Here is a 21,519-nt window from a genome sequence, read left to right on the forward strand (position 1 = left end):
GGAATTATCTACACCCAAATTCGCATATAAGAGAGAGCATTTTTCTTTTGTAAGAGGAGTGCCTCCCAAAGTAGCGCATACACTTGGTAAAGAATTAGAATACCATAAAAGGTGTCCAAAATTTTCTACGCCACTGCTTGAATGTTCTCATTGGAGGCCAAAAAGCAGTGTCTTCTGCAGATGGACTTGATGCATTTAAGTTAAAATTCTAAAACTGTATCAATTTTCTTAGCAAATTTTGTTTTAGAGAAGCAGTACAAAATAAATCAGTTTGTGCCCACCCAGGAACGACAGAAAAAAAAAAAAAGAAAGTAAATCACATTCCAGACTATACCTTCCTGATTGGAGGCCTAAGTGAATAATATTTACTATGCAGTGAATTGCAACTACGCAACTGCCATGTATTCAGTGATACCTCTACTCACCCACAGCCTTAAGGAAGCGGTTCTTATCTGTTAGCACCTTTATAAAGTCTGAGAAATTCACCTTCCCATCTCCTGCAACAGAGATCTAAGGCTCAGAACAAGAATAAATTTACCTTCTCACTTCATACCCACCTCTATATTTCTATTATTAGGATATCCCTGAGTTGCAGCCTATTTCCTCTAAAATTAAAGGATAGTGAGTGCTATTAGAGTGTTTGTACTTCAATGAAAGAATAAAAATTTAGTCAGATTTAGTGGAAACAAGTGACAGTTTAATTAAATGGTGACTGACTCACATGTGGAACTGCTGCTGATTGAATGGGGCACTGGCAGTTGGGTGGGGAGAGGGGAAAGGAGATAATATGCTGAATATATATTCCACACAACATACCAGCTTGGGTTACTAGTCTCTAGGTCAGTATATTCAAGAAAACATTACCTATATGCTTTAAAAAATAGCAGTAAAAATGATGTGGCATTTAAGAGTCAATATTAGGTGGGCTTTTAATGATGGAAGGAAGATTTGTACTATTAAGATTCAAACAGAAACAAAGGGCTTGGATTTCCCTGGTAAGGTACGCAGATAGGGTAGGGGGTCCCTGGAGGAAGAGAACTAGGCATAGCTTTCTTGACATAAGAGAAGCCACTTTAGGCTTAAGCCATTTTTGATTTAAGCCTGGACACGATGCCTGTCCTTGCAGAAGAATACGCCTCATAATTAATGATTTTAAAGGAACAAAGAATGTAAGAACAAACAGGTATTACCAGGCTAGGAAAATAACTATATGGGAGACAATATATCAGTTGTAAAGACTCCCAGTTCTGTTTCAAAGGTAAAGATTAGCCTAAAGTACATACTTGAGCTGTTTTGCAGGATCCAAACCCCTCGAGCATTCAATCACCAGACTACCTAAAGCTTAAGGAATGATGACACTGACCTCTGCTGACCCTTGTGACTTCAATCAACTGCAGCCTGGACTCTGTTGACCTTTGCCCCAATTCTATGACTTCTCCTTTGCTCAAGCCCCTTCATGAATATGCATGTACCCTTAGCTTAAAACCTCCCCAGTTTTGCTTTGGGAAATATCCCCGGTGTTCTCCTTACTTGTTGCAAATAATAAATCCTTACTTCTCCTGTTCTTGGGCTTGGTTGTGTCTTTTGGCTCAACAGCCACCAAGAGGGGAACCCAGTTTTTGGGTAACAGTAACAGGTTATTTTTGAAATTGTCAATGCCTTTGTATCTGTTATTTCAAGGCACCCTTCATGGTATGTCATGACAGGTAATCTGAATTTTATATTAAACATGACAGTCACTTATAGTTGCCACGTGGGATTTTCCAAAGAATAGCCTACTTTGTAGCATTAGTTTGATTTTATAACTTGTACATACACCTCACTGATAACTTTAAAGAGAAACACATATCTGTACTTCTGGCAAATAAGTGAGGTTTATTTCTCATGTTTACATAATCTTAGAAAAAAATTCATAAAAATCTTTTATGAAAAAAATAAGTCAAAGTACTCACGATCAATATCAGCACATTTTAATTCATTATAGACATCGTGCTTGGTTAGAGTCATTTCCAACTTAGCTAAAGTGCACATCATTCCATGTAAATCAATACAGCCAGTTTTATCCTTGTTAAAGAAGTTGTAGGCATCTTGGAAGGCTGGGGAAATGGAATTAAGTTAGGACAGTTATTTAAGTATAAATACATATTCTAATGGAACTAGGACAGACAGTACAGTTGATTGGAGATCATGTTCTGAAAAAGTATTTAGAGAAGTGAGTATTTAATAGACATTTCTTTTGAAGCACAGTGTCCTTCCATGAGATTTGAAGTAGAATAAAATTGATGGAAAAGCAAGTAGGCAAATGGCTTTTGAAAGATGTCCACACCCTAATTCCTGGAGCCTGTGAAGGTATTACTTTATAGGACAAAGGGATTTTGTAGATGTAATTAAATTAGATTATCCTGAATTATCTGAATGGATTCCTTATGAAGCAAGAGAGATGTGGCAGAAGTGAGAGATTCAAGGCATGAGAAGGACCTGACTCACTATTGCTGGTTTGAAGACAGAGAGGACATGTGATGTGGAATGCAGGCAGCCTTAAGTGTCTGAGAGAGGCTCCTGGATGACAGCAAGGAAATGGGGACCTGAGCCCTACAACTGCAAGGAACTGAATTCTGCCAAAAACCTAAACAAGCTTGGAAGCAGATTCTCCTTCAGAGCCTCTAGATAAGGGGCCAGGCTGGATAACACCTTCATTTTGGCCTTGTAATACCCAGAGAAGACGAACCAGGCAAGCCGACCTTATTTCTGACCTACAGAACTGTGAGGTCTGAATGTTTTGTATACACTCAAAGTTTTTTCAAAGAAATGCTCAAGTATTAACTGGAGCCAAACTAAGACATGTATTTTCTAAAATTAGAAAATTAAGGAATACATTCAGAACAAGGTATACCCTAAATGGCACCAGAATAAAACATTTCATATCGCATTTAAGTGAGAACATCTCAGTGTCAGAGTGGTTAATCCATAGAGGTAATACTTGATTTATAATTGTGTGAAAAGTTAACATCTTTCTCCCTTAATAAAAGGCAGGCTTCTTGAGGGCTGGAACTATCTCTGACTTGTTTCTTTTTTCTCCTAGTATTTCTAGCACGTAGTAGGTATTCATGCAGCTTAATCAACAAATATTTATTGCATGCTTTCTATGTGCTAGGTGCTGTCTATGTGCCTAGGATATATCAGCACACTAAATAGACAAAGATCTCTACCTGTATGTAAATGTAATAAGAAGGTAAGTTAGAGAACATGTTAGAAGGTTAGAGAGTGGTAAGCACTACAGAAAAGAGAAAAAGTAATTCAGGGTGGGGGGATTGGGAGTTCCAGGGATTGAAGGATAGTTTGCTTGTATAAAAACGTAAAATTTGAGCAAAGACTTGAAAGGTGAGAAAGTGGATATCTAGGAGGAGACACAGAGGGAAGAGCTAGAGCAAAGGCCCTAAGGGGACTGGGCCTCGCATATTCCAGGAACAGCAAGGATGCTAGTGTAGCTGGAGCAGAGTGAGAAGAGGAAAGGAGTAGGAAAGGTCAAGAGAGGTAATGCATATGTGGTTATGTTTTTAAATTTATTTTAAAATTTCAGACTGATTTCAGGTATCACAGAGAGGTCCCGAGATCCCTCACCCTGTTTCGTATAATGTTAACATCCTACATTCCTGTGGTACATTTGTCACATCTAAGAAGCCTACATTGGTGGAGTCCTATTAAGTAAACTGCAGACATTATTTGGATTTCACTGTTTTTCTCCCTACACCCTTTTTCTTTTTCTGTTCCAGGATCACATCCAGGATACTGTAGTATTACATTCAGTCATCACATCTTTTTAGCCTCTTCTCTATAACAGTTTATCAGACTTTCCTTTTTCCTGATGTCCTTGCCAGTTTCAAGGAGTGTTGTTCAGATATTTCGTAGAAGTCCCTCAATTTGGGTTTTTCTGGTGTTTTTTTCATGGTTAGTCTGAGATTATGAGTTTGGTGGAGAAAGACCACAGAAGTGAAGTGCTGTTCTCATCATTACATCCAGGCTACATACTATCAACATGACATCACTGATGATGTTAACCTTGATTATCTGGCTGACGTATATCTGTCAGATTTTTCCACCATAAAGTTACTTCCCTCCTTTTTTATATTCTGCTCTTTGGAAGCAAGTCGTTAAGGGGAGTCCAGACTCAAGGGACAGAGGCTCAGGGGTAGGGGGAGTTAAGCTCCACCTCTTGAAAGAGGTAACATCTACATATAGTATTTGGAATTCTTTTGTAAGAGAGATTTGTCTCTTCTTCATTTTTAAAATTCAATCATTTATTTCTATCAGTAGGGACTTACAGATATGTATTTTATGCTTTGAGTTATAATCCAATTCTATTCTATTCTGTTTACTCTTTTAAAAGACTTTATTTCAGATAAATAGCCAACATTTTTCATAGACGTGAAATGCAGAACTAGTCCTATTAAAAACAGGCATAAAATAAGGGGCCTTACACTGCTATATTGAATGTTATTTTAGAAGTTACAGCCAGTGAAACAGAAGTAAACTTTAGGAAATGGGTTATAATATTATGTACAAATTTGTTAAGTTTGTTAGGCTTGTTAAGCTTGTACCTAGCATTATAATTAAAACTTGTTAAGCTCAAAGAAACTCATTGATTAACAAGTAGACTCAATAAGAGTTTGATAAAGAGCTTAATACAAGATTAATACCATTTATTATAATGCTATAAACCAATTAGATTATAAGATCCTATTCCGAACTGCAACAACAGATATTAAGTAGTTAGGAGTTATCTTAATGATACTATTCTACTTATTTTTGTTGTTCAAATTGTTCCAGCTCTGGCTGTTGTGAGCTCTTACAGTTTGGTTTCTGTATCCCTTTGACATGCTCCTGTTCTTTTGTATTTTGAACTCTTTCTTACTTTCTGGCACTGCCAAGACATTCCAGGTTCATCTTATATATTCTCTGCCTAAGCCCTAGAATCAGCCGTTTATCCAAGGAACTGGTTCTTTGATAGGAGACTGATGCTGGACGTCAGGATCTGGGTGCTGGGTATGCTTGCTTCTGTGGGGGTGTTAGTGCTTCTAAGTCCCCTCAGCAGACTGAGCTGGGAAATATATGCACATATATTAACCCATGTGTACACACATATCTGTAATTATTTCTTGATCTATCCATCTTATACTTATTAAACTCAACATGAGTGTACACTGATGTCTCGGACTCTAATTCAGTTCCACTGCTTCACTTTTTCCTTCTTCCCTTGTTTATCTGAAACTGCCCACTCCAACAGTGAGAAACCTGGTTCCCAACATCTACCATCCATTAACTTATTTATTCAATTATCGTATACATGTACGACAGTTTGAGAATTATTAATCTATACTCCTACGGGAAACAACTTTACAAATCAGAGTATGTTATTTATGGACAGTTCCTTTTGAGTTGTCTTAACTGACTAGTCAATTAAGTTTCTAGTCAAAATGTCATTTTCAATGTTACTTAGGTTGGCATCTCTTTCTCCCTCACCTGACATATTTTAACAGGATCACTGTGGCCATTGTTAGAAAAACAGACTTTTGTGAGGGTTTGGGTTGAAGCAGGGAGATTAGCCTCATGTAAGAGGCTATTGTAGATGAGCAATAACAGCGCTTCAGGTCAGGGTTGTAGCAGTAGAGGTGGTAAGAAGTGACTGACTTCTAGATATATTTTAAAGGTAGAGCAGTGAGATTTCCTGATGGATTTAGAGGTAGGATGAGAGAGAAGAGTCAAGGATGACTCCAGAGTTTTTTTCCAGAACAAGTGGAAGGATGAAATATCAATATCTATGGGTAGAGCAAATTTGGAAAGTAAGAGGTTGAGGGGAGAGGAGAAAGGAGAAATAGTGGTTAAGGGATATGGAGATTCAGTTTGGGAAGATGAAAAAGTTCTGGAGGTGGATGGTAGTGATGGCTATAGAACAGTGTGAATGTATTTAATGCCACTTATCTGTATGTACTCTTAAAAATGATTAAAATTATGATTTTATGTATATTTTACTACAATAAAGAGTAAGAGGAACGTTGTCAGGAGTTTGGTTTTTGACATGTTGAATTTGAGGCGTCTATTACATATACAATTGCATATGGCAGTTAGATATGAATCTGGAGTTGGGGAGAGGCCTGGGCTGGAAAAATACATTTGGGGACTTTTGGCATGTAGGTATTTAAATCTTAAGACAGATGAGATCACCACTTGTGTGAGTAGGATAAAGACAAGAAGAAAAAGGAAAAGGAGTTTTGGAGACAATGAGTGTAGACATCTCTTTTGAGGAATTTTTCTTCAAAGAAGAGCAAAGAAATTGTGTGGTAACTGGAGGGGGAAATGAAGTCACAATGCATTTTTTTAGGAGAGAGAACAGTAAATTTGTATGATAATAGGAATGATAAAGAGTGAAAAAAATTGGTGTTGGGGGGAGACAGTTTCTTGGGTAGTATCTTTGAATATGAGAGAGGGGATGGGTTCTAATCCACAATGGAAAGATTGGCTTTAGATAAAAGTGTAAAGTTCATTTGTGGAAGAGGTAGGAAGACAGAGTTTGTGGGCACAGATGCTGGTTGGGGGTAGATGTGGAAGTTTTATTCTGATTGCAGAATCCGAATTCTGTGAGTACAGAGAAGTAGGAAGCAAAGATATCAGTTGAGAGTGAGGATGGGAGCAGATGTTGGAGATTTGGAGGTGTTCAATAAATATTTGTAGAATGACAAATTAATATTGCGTAGTGCTTAATTCTCACAACAACCACATTTTCTAGTGTCTGTATTTGATGCTTTGATATCTGGGGCCTTGCTGATCCTGGAGGGCCTACCCCTCCATAGCTAGGGACTTCCTAGAGATATTAAAAGATTTGCCTGTGAGCATGTTTTTCATATACAAACCAACCAATCCAGAGACCATATCCCCAACCACCCACTTTCTCAGGCTTTTACACTCTGGGCCACTGTTTCTCTGTCCTAATTACTGCAGAGACAACTAGGGACAACTAGGGACAGCCCTTTAACTAGGGACAGCACTGAAACCCAGAGCTCACTGAAACTATCTGAACTAGCCAATACTAAACCTGCTTATCCTGCCTCATCTTCCTGCAGAAACCACATTAAGACTCTTGCCCACTTCCCTCTACCCTTTGCCTCCTGACTGACTCTGGTGCTTCCCTGTATCCCTCTTCATGGTGTGCTGCACCTCTGATTTCTAGGGACCTCTTGAGTATAAAAAACTTCTTCCATGACAGTCATTTCTATGGCTGTATGTCTTACAATACCTGATTAAAACAAATCGTGGGTACCCTTAAAGCACTGATGTATATTAATGTACTTTAGAAAACTTGAAGTTTTATAAAGCCATAAACTGTTATTATTAAGGCATTTAGCTCAGTTTTACAGTGAAAAAACACAGTTCTTATCTTGATAGTCTTTTCTGTTTTCCAAGCCAGCTTTCTCAGCAATAAAGGTGATTTTTTTTATTCCTGTCTCTTAGATCAATTTCTCAGTTGGTTCTAAACTTGGACGGGTGAAGCATTAGCTTTCCCAGAACCCAAACACAGCCACGCTTGACCTTTTTTTTTTTTTTTTTTTTTTAGTTTTTCTAGTATGTCACATTTTCCCTTTTCTCTGGGCCTTTGCAGATGCCTTTCTTCCCAGAACACTCTTCTCTGTGCTCTTTTCCTGATTTACTCATTATTCAGCCTTCCTTGGGACTCCCCTCCTATCCTTGCTGAGACTAAGTTAGGAGACTTTCTTTTTTGCTCCTTTAACTCTATATTTCCCCAATCATAACTTGTGTCATATTGTAATTTAAATGGTTCAATCAACAAATTCTTGTTGTTGACCTTGTATTTTTCCTTCTCCACACCATAAGATCTTATTTGAATAAAAATATTTGGCCAGGATTGTCCAAATTCTCAAAGATGTCTACTCAAAAGTAATCTCCTTTCCACAAATTAGACTGAATTATAAAATATATATATTTTTTGCTTTCACATAACAGAGTACCGTAGACAACCCTTGAAATCCCAGATCTCACTTCGAGAAAAAAGTGATCAGATATATTAAGGGGCTTTTGTTTATGCTTTCGTTTTGAAGATGGTTATTACCTCGCATTTGTGAAGGGCTCAACTTCCTTTCTTTGTGCTTTGGTTGGCATGGCAGAGGTTCTGGTAAATCTTTATCCCTGCAAAAAGAGATACATATTTGAAACCAGCAAATATTAGTTCCATTCACTAGTTTTTGCTGACTGGAATGACTGTAAGCATTACTGTCGATTGACAATAGGTACAGGATGGACAGTGAGAAAATGTTGGCTACTAAGGTCCACCTCTGCCCTATACTTGCCCATCACCCTTACCCCCTTAAAAATCTGACTTTACCCATTTTACAAAAGAGGAAACAGACACTCAGAGGAATTAAATAACTTGTCCCAAGTCACAGAGATAATAAATGGAAGTCCTGGGATTCAAACCCACATTTATTTGACTCCAAAGCTAGAGAATCTAAGCCTTACCTATTCGTATTGTTAGAAATACATTGTTTCAAATTTTTAATGACTTTAGATAATCTTATGGTGAATACACTTAGAGTGAAACTTTTGTATTCATGTTTATTGTGTGACTTTAATTACCAAATTGTATTTTTTACCAGCATTTGAGAGAGAGAGAGGTAGATTGATCTCTCTCTCTCTAGATGTCTCTATATCAGCTGTATCTATCTAGCTCTCTTTGGGAGAGAACAGTTCTGGAAAGTTTGGAACCCTGGGTGACCTTTCATTTCCTCAGGAAAATAAAATCTGGAAAAAGAGGAAAAATATTCATACTTTGGGAGTATTTTGTATAAATCTGCAGTAATTTATTATTTTAGGAACATAAAAATATATTAGACAAAACTGGGTTTATTTATAATATGGTAATAATAAACATAATAATCATAATTTTATGAATGAATTTTATTTAAAATGCATTTAGTTTTGATACTAGTAGAACTAAAAGTTTTAAGAAATACGCAATTCCTTAGTTTTTGTGCTTTTATAAGCAGTTAAAAAGTAAAACTAAAAGAAGTACTAAAACATGATAGTTATATTAAAAATTTATAGTTTATTAATTTAGCATTCTGTACAGTATGTAGTAGAATCAACTCATTTTCAAAGAGGGACCTTGGAAAAAAGGAGGTTATAAGGTCTCAAAATGCACCATTCTCAATTTTTTTGACATGGAATTTGAACTAATTAGTCTTATTTTCTCAGCTTTTACTGACATTGATTTTTTTTCCTGGTGTTTCCTTTTTATTACCTACTTGATGCCTTTACTCAGATAAGTTATTTTATATTTGTCATGTGTCTAAACATAAACAGATTTCTTTTGCATAATATAAAAGATGCAGTAGATAGAGAAATATGAAGTTCTCAAGAAGCAAGAGGAAAGTAGAAGGCCAGGAAATGTCTTTATTAGCTACATTAAAAAAAAAAATACTCTTGGCAGAATTTCAAACCTTGGATTGAACATAGGAAACAGTTTTTTTTTTTTATTTTACAGTGTTTCAAAGGTTCAAAGAACTTTTGATTTGGAATGAACCCAGTCTAGCCTCTCATCTCATGTAGGAATTCCTTCTACAAGTGGTATTATCTAGTCTTTGCTTGACTACTTTCAGTGACAAGGAAGTCACTACTTCAAAAGACAGCTTGTAATGCAAGATAAGGGAACAATGAGATCAAGGGATTTGGCTGGATTTGTGATTTTGTCTTACCCACGTCCCAGTAAAAAAGTCAGTAATGTATTCCTGTAGCAGTGGCATAGTCAAGGACACTAGGAGAAATACCCTCAAAGTGGCAAAGAAAGTGGTTAATTGTGAGAGGAGAGAGGCTTTTCTTTCTGTAATCTGATAAAATTTACATCAGGCTTTCACTTTCAGTCATTAGTGGCTACTGTTTTTTGGAAGTTGTAGTTATCAGACTGAGAAAAAAATTATTGTTAATATCATAGGCAAACCTCCCTTCTCAATTTTAGCTCAAGATTAGTCATAGCTAATTTACCAGATTCATTTTACCGGCCATTTTTGAGCTTCAGACCCTTTGCCTATACTCTGACTTGCTTAGGGGTTTAGATCTTCTTTATGATCCTCTAAATTTATTCCCCTTTAAACTGGCACTTAAAATGTCTTAATGTATAAGTGACAACTTCTTAACCCCTGTAGGCTCCTCTCACACAAAAATAGTCTCTCATTTGGGAGAATAGGAAAGAGACCTCTTTGTTTCTCTAATCAAAATGGATATATATTTTTTACTTTTCCTAAAGAATCCTTATCTTCAGTTCATATATTTTGTTTTATAACTAACTTTATCACAGAATAGATATTTGAAGAGCGTTCTAACTTGTTTCATCTTGGCCTTTATGGGTACTTAATATATTCATCACCTTAATAATTCTTTATCTTCATATATTTATCATCTTAATAAATTCATTACTTACCTATTGCCATGGAAGTTGGGTACTTTTGTTAGAGGATTCAGCTCAAGTTTTGCTTTAATGTCAGAAACTGCCATGTGGCCAGTACTTCTGTCTGGAATTCAGAAGATACAATTAAGGATCAAAGCAAAGATTCTTTCCCAACTCAAGCCCTGGAGTTTGAAGTCCAGGGCCTCAAGGTATGATAATATGTGCAAATTCAAGTTAGAGGTATTTGCGAAGTTGGAATGCCATTGTGGAAGGGCCCCTTTACCATCCCAAGATTTCTAATCAAAATTTCTTGCCATTGCTCCTCCTTCAAATAGTATCATTCTGATCCTATTTAAAAAATAAATGGTAGAGCATCCTGGAAATATGCAGAAAAATTTATTTAAAGACAAAATTTATTTTTCATCTCATAATTGACAGAGAATAAAATGTTATAGCATTTGCAAAATATTTACCGAATCATTTATATGTTGGTAGCTGCCTGGTAGTAAGATTTTCCCAGGGTTTCTTTCTGGGAGTTCCACCTGTGTCCCGTCAGTTCTTAAGAACCTACTGATCTTTCTCAAAAGTAAGAACGGGATGGGATATAATGCTGTTTTGCTACCCCAGACCCTCCTGAATGGACTTTTAATCCTTATGGTCTCCGTAGTCTTTTCTTTCTACTTCTGCATAGCTTGAGAGTCAGGGCCTGTAGACCAGAAGCTGGGTTGGCAGCGCTTTCCCCTTTTATTGTTGGTTTTAACTCTCCAATTATCTTTTCAATATATAGAGTGTATTAGGCAGTTCACTGACAAAACTGGGTTGCTGGCTTAGGAATAGTAGACAATCATATACTACTGGACTATGAAGAAAAAATCTCTGAACATTTGTTTAGAGTTCGATCAGTTTTCCCAAGTTTTCACCTCAGACCCTGGAAAGCAGCTGTTTTAAACAACTCAATTACATGTGCTCAAAATCTAGAAACCTACCACAGAGCTGGGAACTCCGGAGAGGCTTGACAATTTAGGCATTTGAAAGATGCTGTGGAATCATCCTCATGGCTCAAAATAATCATTACTTTAAAAAACTACCTTCAATCTCTCACTGAGATGACAGATTAAAAAAAAAAAAAAAGGACTCTTTGTAGATTCCTACAAAATCTGTATATTTACCTACTTCTAAGCTGTGCTACTTACAACTTCTGGGCTTCAGTCAGATCAAGAATCCAATGAAGGGTTTGTTCCATCACACAACTGTGACCTCATTCACTTCTCAGCCTCAGGCCCAGGTGAGAATGACCTACAACTCCTTCCAGCTTTAGAATAACTGTTTTCAGTGTGGGTCATTTAGCACTGTTAAGGTATGTATGGGGGTGGGTTACAGAATTAGAATTTTTTGACACTGGTGGGATTTTAGGGAAGGGAAAGTTTTTTTTTTTAATTCTGTATTAATGTATTTCATGTTAAACATTGATGAATTAAAAGTTGTTCAAGTAAAACATTTTACCCAACTGCCATGGCTGAATGTTAGTTAAGAACCAATTCATTAATTGTTTACACCCAGGAAGAGGGAAAAAATCAAACTCTCATAGGTTTGTAATCTATAGTATTATTGAAAACGGTGATCAAAGAAAGGATTATGATTATTTCAATCAGTAACTTTAATATTCTGACAAGTCTCATGGCATTTAAATCATTTAGCATAGGAGTTAGGAGTGTCTCTAGTCTTCATGATGGGTAAACACAGATACCTCTGGCAGCAGAAGCTTAGCTTAAGCCCCTCCCCAAGTTGTTTCAGGCTTCACTCGGTGCCTGCAATTCTAGAGGTTTTCTATTCCTGCTCTGGGGATTTATTTATTATGTGCATAATTTGACCTTTCCCTAGTCTTTCCAAACTTGGTACATTGCCTTTCACTATGGCTAGGGGTATGGAGGGAAAGGGAAGGTTTAATTTACATGTTAAACAAATATTTAATAAGGACCGACTGTGTTAGGGACTACCAAGACAAAAGGAAGCTAATGACCACCATTCTTTCAGCTTCTATGAATTTGACTACTCTAGAAAATTCATGTAAGTAGAGTCATAAGGTATTAGTCTTTTTGGGACTGGCTTATTTCACTTGGCATAATATTCTCAAGGTTCATCCATGCTGTGGCATGTATCAGAATTTCTTTCCTTTTTAAGGATGAATAATATTCCATTATATGTACCACATTTTACTTATCTATTTTTGTGTCGATGGACACTTGGGTTGCTTCCACATTTTGACTATTATAAATAATGCTGCTGTGACACACTGGTGTACCAATTTCTCTTCAAGACCCTGCTTCCAATCTTCTGGATATATACTGAGAAGTGGAACTGCTGGATCACATGGTAATTCTATTTTTAATGTTTTGAGGAAATATTGGTTTCTATAGTGGCCACCATTTTACATTCTAACCAACAGTGCACAAAGGTTCTAATTTTTTACCAACACTTGTTGTTTTCTGTTTTTTTCGATAGTAGCCACTCTGATGGGTGTGAGATGGTATCTCTTTGTGGTTTCAATTTGCATTTTCCTAATGGTTAGTGATGTTGAGTGTCTTTTCATAAGCTTGTTGGTTATTTGTATATCTACTATGGAAACATGTCCATTATAGTCTTTTACCCACTTTTAAGTCTTTTTTTGTTATGTTATAGGAGTTCTTTATATATTCTAGTATTAACCCCTTATTAGATACGTGATTTGCAAATATTTTCTTCCATTCTATAAATTACCTTTTCACTCTGTTGATTGTGTCATTTGATGCACAGAAGTTTAAATTTTTTATGTAGTTCAGTTTATCTATTTTCACATTTGTTGCCTGTGTTTTTGGTGTCATATCCAAGAAATCATTGCCAAACCCAATGTCATAAAGCTCTTCTCCTATGTTTTCTTCAGAGTTTTAGGTCTTATGTGAAGGGAGAAGTAGAATTTTAATATGTAGCCTGTAGCACTGAGGGAAGAATAGTCTAGAGTGAAAGAAAAGCAAAAGCATGTGGAGTAATCATGGGAGATTAGGAGACAAGGAATAGTTCAGTCCCAATAAAGGATAAAATTGCATGAAGTGAGTGTTCGCTTCGGCAGCACGTATATTAAAATTGGAGTGATACAGAGAAGATTAGCACGGCCCCCTGCACAAGGATGACACGCAAATTTGTGGGGAAAAAAACCACAAACATTGCATGAAGTGAGACAGTGGGAGCAAAAAAGAAGGTATGTTGGGTTAGGGTTCGTTATTAGAAAAGAGACTGCAAATGTTTTATTTGGCTTAAATAACATTTAAAAAACTTGAATTTCATAAATGAAAACATAAGTAATTTAAGAGTTATCAGTTTATGACTTCTGAAAAATCCAAAGATCAGAAAACATATGGCCGACATTCCTGCTTAGGAATAACTGACAGGAGCAGAGCAACTGTCACCCCTTCAACTGGAGCCTAAGGTTTCCTGATCACCACAGTCCCCTTCATTTTTCTAGTCTCTTATACCAAGTGTGCCACTCATTTAAATCAGGTTTTTGTGGATCCATGTACATCTTGATTGTTAAGCCAAGGGAGTCTAGACTTTATTAGCATTGGGAAATCCTGAAGATACTTAAGTAGGGATGTTGCATGAATATAGCTGTTTTCTATGGGAATTAATTCAATCATATCAGTCTAAGAATTTCCCATGCTGATATTCCCTTCTGACTTTATGAAGAATAAAAAGGAAGTGAATATTAGATGGGGCATAATATCTATTTCTAGATAGTCTTCATAAAATTAGTACTACATAGGAAGTACTGGAGTTTGCCAAAGGAGAAAAGGAGCTTTATAGGAAAAGGTTGTGTCTCATTGTGATTCATAATTTGTGGACTCTGAAAACGTAATATCTTAGCGTAATATCTAATTCATCCTGTACAGTTAAAGATATATAAGCCTAAGGAGAAGAGACTCTTACCATTTCCTTCAGTTACCAGACTGATGGGAACTGGATTTTTCAGGGGGGAAAAAAAATAGCTACCTCCCTGTTAGAGATACTGCTCTGTTAGGCCAATCAGAAGATTAAGACTCTCAGATGACAACGTTAAATTTTACCTGAGACTTGTGATCCTGAAAAACTGAAATTTAAAGGAATGCCCTCACCCTTTTATGCTCTGGATAATAGCTGACTGCAAAGAACCACTTTTCCTCAAATGATTTAGATTCACTACATACCCCTCTTGGTTACCTGGGACAAGCCAAACATCTTCAAAATTCCCTTATTTTGCCTCATAAATGATTAGCTGAAGTGTTTTATCCCCACTGATTAGTCAGAACAAAATGCTTATTAACCTAACTTTTTTAAGCTCCTCTCCTTCCTCCTAGCCCCTGAACTTTGGTCCACCTTCAGCCTGAGCCAGCCAGCATGCAACATCTCCAGAGAATAGGCTGGCCTCTTGGTAAAATATTCTCTGATCTATTTATCCTATCATGCCACTCTTTCATCCCATTTCCCCATATCCAGTTCTTAGCCTTGTTTACTTATCTCTATAAAGGAAAACCCTTTTTGCCTAGCCCTTGAGATGCCTGCAGATCTTATGGCCACAGTGTTTTCCCTATTGCAACAGTCACCCCTCCTCCTATTTCAATAGTCTCTTTACTCCCTTGCAGTCATCTTTTTGAATAAAATCTCTTAATACTAAGTCCATATTTGTTTTTTATTGACATGATACTGGCCAATAGATAAAGAACATCCCCTGAATCACAGATAAGAAGGCTAGAGAAACTCAGTATCTTTTAAATTAGCTTTTGGTTAGACTCCCATGTTATTAATTACATTATCTACAACTTTTCATATAGGCTTAAATCCTTTGGTTTCCTGAAAAATTATCCCAGTCCCTACCCTCCAAAATACTCCTGTCACACATCACAGATTTTTTGATACTACATGGGTCGCTGGGATAAGAGTTCAATATATGTCCACTAAAAGAGTTCAAAAGTCACCTCAGTTATAAGCAAGATCTTATCACTATATCACTGTATAAATCTGCTTCGGACTATGGATATGAGATAATGTAAACTAATTTTTAAAAAAGAAAGAAAGAAAAGGAAAGAATCTTTAGAAACTGTTTTGAAAAATATCTGGCAAAGTAAATGTACTTTAGTTTCCATTTTTCTGTTTAGAGGTAAATTCTGCCCTTACTGATTCAAATAACTTGATGAACAAGTGTGAATTAACAACAGCACAAAAGGGTTTCCTGCCAAAAAAAGAAAAAGAAATCATATCCCTGTTTAGGAGATGCAAGTAATTATATTTAACTACCTGAAGTTATTCCTTCAATGTAACACTTATAGCATAATACCTAATAGATATTTCTCAACTCAGATATATATTCAAAAGTTAGCAAAAGCAGTTTATAGATCATAAATCACAGGAGATCATCCAGTCCCTTAACTTTACCTTTTGTGATGTAAGGAGTAGAGAAAGCCAAATTCAAATGGCTGGGGAGGAGGGTATAGCCCAAGTGGTAGAGTGCATGCTTAGCATGCATGAGGTCCTGGGTTCAATCCCCAGTACCTCCTCTAAAAATAAGTTAAAACTAATTATCTCCCTCACCCCTGCTAAATAAAATAAATAATAAGCAAGTGACAGAAAATTCAGTTATATTTATTTACTCAAATAAACCCAGTTAAGCAGAATTACTAACACAGTAATTGCGAATGCTATTGAATGCTTACTGTGTAGTAAACATTATGATAAACGTTTTCAAGTGAATTATTTCATTTATTCTTCACAACTATCTCTCAAGGAATTATCATTATCTCTATTTTACAGATGAGGAAAATAAAGACTTAGACCAAATTGCCCAAGATTACCCAACCAACAAATAGTGGAGTCAGAATTTGAATTCAGGCAGCCTAACTCAACAGCTTACTGTCTTCAGCATCACACACTACCTCTTAAAACAATACTATTGCAAACAAAAGATGTTTTAGCAGTTCCACACCATGTAAATATGATAACCAATTTTAGAAATTTAGAATTTCCCAAATTTTCCACAATATCTTTTACTCATATTTGAGTCACATTTGATGAGTGGTTTATTACATTGCTAGTTACATTAAATTGTTAGCTGCAATTATCAGTGTCTTTTTCATATTGTGAATTTTAACTTCAAGTATTAATATTCTAATAGAGAGATAGTACTTTAAAATAATTTATTTCTGAAATATTCATTTCTGTTTAATGTAGCATGTCCAACATTCCTGGAATTCAAAACATGTTAAAAATAAAATGAAAACATGTTAAAAAAATATCTCAGAAGACATTAGAAGGCTATATAGGTTTCCCCAGTAACCCACTCTGTGTAACCCCTTCTAGAGTTTCTCTAACCAGATCAATTTTTACCTCTAAACCTCTTGGCATAGCACTTACTGTCCTCACTATTCTTATTGCCTTCATTATTCAACTGGCATTAATCATTTGCCTTGTATTTCTATTTAATTATCACATGTATAGCTCTTATACCAACTAAAGCTTAAATTTCTAAGGAATGGGCTGGTAACTTATGATTCTTTGAATTATTTCTCAGAGTATCAAGCACAATGCTATATACATATTATGAAAGAAGGACAGAAAGAAGGGAGGAAAAGAGAGGGAGAGAGGGAGGGAAGGACAGAAGGAGGAGGAGGAGGGAGGGAAGAGTGAGAGAAGGAAGGAAGAAAGGAAGGAAAGAAAGAATTTTCTCCCTACTGAGCTTACTCACCAAAAGTTCTTAGGTTATCAAAGTACTTAGTTAAGCAGAGTAAGCAAGATTTAAATAAACCTTGAAAGGAAGAACTGTTACATAACTATTGATCAGTTTATCAAAAAGTTGGCAGGTCTTAATCTGCTGGATAAATCAGATACCACATAATTCTCTCTCTCTGAAAGCTGAGAAAAAAAAAGCACAGGAAGTCTCTTCCTCATGACTCTGACAACAGAATCGTTTCTCAACTTTTTCAGTCCTATGACATATATGTGAATCTGCAAGGATAAACCAAGAAAAATGAAGGATTGTATCCCTTTTCTCCAATCCATTCATACCTCCATCAATGAATTCAACACATACATATTGCACACATACGATGTGCAAGGCTTTCTTTCAGGCTTCTGGGGATATAGCAGTGAACAAGACAGAAAAAAAAAATCCTGTCCTCTTGGAGCTTACATTCTAGCCAGAGAGGAAGACAATAAAATAGATAAATAAGTAAAATATATAGTATGTTATCTGTGGTAAGTACTAAGGGAAAAAACGTAAAGTGAGGGAGAAGAATCTTAAGTATGGTGTTGGGGGAGAGACGCAAGGTACAGATTAGGGTGGCCAAGGAAGACCTTACTGAAAGGGAGACTTGAGAGTACAGACCTGAAAGAATTAAAGTAGGGAGCCAATAAATATCTTAGGGAAGAGCATTTCAGCCAGAGAGAAAAGCAAGCATAAAGGCTCTAAAGCAAGACGGGGTTTGAACGTTCAAGGAATGGTGGGAAGGCATGAGGCTGAAGCAGAGAAAGCAAAGGGGAAAGGAAATCAGAGTGGTCAAGGGAAGAAAGCAGATCATGCAAGGTCCCTAGATCATAGTAAGAATTTTGGCCTGTACTCTGAGGAGACAGGAAGCCATTCAAGAGTTTTGTGCAGAGAGATGACATGATCTAAAGTTCTTTCTAAAAGGATCATTCTGGTCACTATAGGAGGAAAATCAGGTGGGTATGGGTGCCTGAAAGCCAAGTGAAAAAAAAGTACTTCAAAAGAAGAATGATAGTCTATATGACTATACTTCAATATAAACAAACAAACAAACAAATAAATTTTAAAAATAAAACATAAAAAAAGAAGAATGAGTAATCAACTGTGACAAATGCTGCTGTTAGTTCAAGTAAGATGAGTATTGAACGATTCATTAGATTTTGCAACATGGAGGGCACCAACTACCCCAAAAGGAGCCATTTAGGTATTACAAATAAGGAAATAATGTCATTGGAGTGATGTTAAGAGAAAATGGGGGACAGAAATTGGAGATAACCAAAAGAGATGACTCAAGGAGTTATGCTATAAAAGGAAAGAGAAATGAGGTAGTAGTTGAGGAGTAAGAGGGGTTATGAAGATTTAAGATGGGAAAAAATAAAGGCATATGCATATGATGATAGGAATAATCTAGTAGAGAGCAAAAACTGATCACATAGGCGGGGAGAATTACTGAAACAATATTATCAAGTAGGAGAAAGGAAATGGGATTTAGGGCATGAGGAGAGAGTTTGGCTAAGAACATATTCATAGCAATAGGAGACACAGCAGAGTACTTGGGCATAATTACATGTAGAGTATGTGAGTAGATGTGGTTGTGGGAGCTTGTGAAAATCATCACTGATTGCTTTAGTTTTCTTAGTGAAACAGGAAGCAAGTTAATCAACAGAGAATGAGGATGCCAGAGGAGGTGTTAGAGGTTTGAGGAGAGAGGTATTGTTATAAAATAGTCATCTAGGAGAGTGGAAGAATTAATATCCAAATCACCTCACACCTATCAAAATGGCTGTCATCAAAAAGTCTAAAAATAACAAATGTTGGTTAGGATGTGGAGAAAAGGAAACCTAGTACATTGCTGATGGGATTGTAAATTGGTGCAGCCACTATAGAAAAACAGTATGGAGGTTCCTCAAAAAACTAAAAATAGAACTAACATATGGTTCAGCAATTCCACTCTTGGCTATATGTCTGAAGAAAATGAAAACACTCATTCAAAAAGATACATGCACCCCACTATTCATAGAAGCATTTTTTTACAATAGCCAAGATATAGAAGCAACCTAAGTGCCCATCAAAATATGAATGGATAAAAATGATGTGATATACATATAATGGAATATTTCTCAGTAAAATTTCTTATTTTCATGAAAAAATAAAATTCTGACATTTGCAACAATGTGGATGAATCTGGAGGGTATCATGCTTAGTGAAATAAGCCAGATAGACAAATACTCTATATTATCATCTATATGAGGAATCTAAAAAATAAAATAAATGAATCTATATAACAAAACAGAAACAGAGAACAAACTAGTGGTTACCAGCAGGGAGCAGGAAGGGAAGAGGGGAAAAAAAGGGCTATGGGATTAAAAGACACAAACTGCTATGTATAAAATAAGTAAGTATCAAGGATATATTATGCAGCACGGGGAGATACACCCATTATTTTGTAATAACTATAAATGGAGTATAAATTATAAAAATATTGAATTGCTATTTTGTACACTTGAAACTCATATATTATAAATCAACTATACTTTGATTAATAAAATAAATTTTTAAAAGAATGGGCAAAACTAATGAATACTAATATAAAATTTAAAAAAAGAATTAATAGTCCAGGGGAATCCAATATGATTACTGGGCAGCTTGAAGGGCCCTTTAGGTAGGTGATCATGAATTTAAAGTAAAACCAGTAATCATGGTTGCGTGTGTCTCTCCAACCATGTTCAATGTAAAAATGCTGAAACTTAATAGGCACAGATCTAGATTTAATCTAGAATTACAATTTAGCCAATAAAGTAAAATGAACTGAAAAGGTGATAAAAGAACTGGGTGGCGGGAATGCAAGGGAGTGGTTTTAATCACTGACCATGAAACAAACTGAGTAGGTTTGAGTAGGGTGGGAAGTAAGGACAAGAGAGGGCAAGGGACATTTAATAACTTTTTTAAAAATTAAGATAGAAATGTGATGGTTGGAGAGTGGGACATATTGAGACAATGGAGTTGCAGTTACTGTTAATATAAGGTTGAAGCTATGAAGAAGGGAGTGACTGCAGAAAGGTGAAATTATTGTGTGAGAGGAGGGCAGGAACTGAGAAATCAGGGTATTGAATTACCTATGTGAATACTAAAATCACAAGAATTATGACAGAAGTATTGTTTAGTAGAAAGCCTGGAACTGAAATCTGACTGCAACAAGGATTAGTAGTTGGTGGTATAATCTGATGATGTGAGATGAAAAACTGAAAAGTTTTGAGAACAAGAGGAAGAAAGGTCTAGAAACAGCTATGAGAAGCAAGAAGGGCATCTATTTCCCATCTGGTCCCAGTGGTACTGGGAGAGTAAGAGAAAACTGCCACCACCATCCAGACCCTGTATTCTGCCCACTATACTAACAAACACAAAACATCCTTTCTCTTTTCCCCTTGCATCTTGGTTGTCACCATATGACTATCAAAAAGTGAGAAAATTCAAAACTCTCTGACATATCAAAGGTATTTTTTAAAATATGATGACTGATTCATTCCCTATGTAGATCAAGCTATTGTATTATTACTAAAGAGTTTTCCAGTCCTTGACAGAGTATAGAACTGTCAAAATTTTGTAATTTAAAGGATATATGTTAAGGGCTAGGGGGCGGGGATTCCTTGTTTATTGTTACATGAAATCACAGAATCCATAACAGGGCTAGAATGATCTTAGAAATCTTTCCAGTCTAATCCCTTAATTATATACGAGGAAAGTGATGCAAAGATCACAAAGAGATTGTGATTTGCCCACACAATGTACACAACAAAACACGTAGTGGCAAAATATAGGTCTCTGACTTCCAAATCCAGGGATAGTTTCACAAAATTCCATTGCTTCTTAGTAAACCAAGAGTCAGAACTGAGGCAGAAAAAAGAGAGATGCTGACTCCAAACAACTACTATAATTCTTGATTTTGTTTAGTGCTTTAAGGTTTACACTGTGTTTTCACAGTTGTACCTTCTCATTTGATGAATTACTTTCTACTCTTTCCTTTCACAGCGCTTCCTTCATAAACCACCCTACTCACTCGCTCACGCCTTCTCTGCTGTGTCGACGGCACACGTCCATTAACCGCAACTGCATAACATAACCACTTCACTGCATCTACTGCCGTTCACGCTCGAACGTGAAACTCGTCCTCACCACCTCCACCACCCACTCTGTTTAACAAATACTGAGTGAACATCCACTTCACACAAAACCCCGCGCTGTGGAGGATTCCAGTAGGCCCTGCTCCTGTGACGCTTATGGCTTCTTTGGGAAGAAAGTT

General features: G+C 36.3%; 1 protein-coding gene and 1 non-coding gene across 2 annotated transcripts in view; one reads left to right on the forward strand and one right to left on the reverse strand.

Annotated features, from left to right (window-relative positions):
• Positions 1–21,519, reverse strand: part of EFCAB3 (EF-hand calcium binding domain 3) — a 39,347-nt gene that overhangs the window by 15,459 nt on the left and 2,369 nt on the right. Inside the window, exons 2-5 of the mRNA XM_006177376.2 lie at positions 10,487–10,577; positions 8,123–8,199; positions 1,953–2,096; positions 426–497 (exon numbers count right to left, since the gene is read on the reverse strand). Coding sequence (XP_006177438.2) covers positions 426–497; positions 1,953–2,096; positions 8,123–8,199; positions 10,487–10,577 — 384 coding nt within the window. The remainder of the gene's footprint in view (positions 1–425; positions 498–1,952; positions 2,097–8,122; positions 8,200–10,486; positions 10,578–21,519) is intronic.
• On the forward strand, positions 13,544–13,654 carry LOC116656947. The gene has a single exon (XR_004311949.1). It is a non-coding gene; the product is annotated as a U6 spliceosomal RNA (small nuclear RNA).

This window comes from Camelus ferus, chromosome 16 (genome assembly GCF_009834535.1).
Source record: "Camelus ferus isolate YT-003-E chromosome 16, BCGSAC_Cfer_1.0, whole genome shotgun sequence".
Classification (NCBI taxonomy): domain Eukaryota; kingdom Metazoa; phylum Chordata; class Mammalia; order Artiodactyla; family Camelidae; genus Camelus; species Camelus ferus.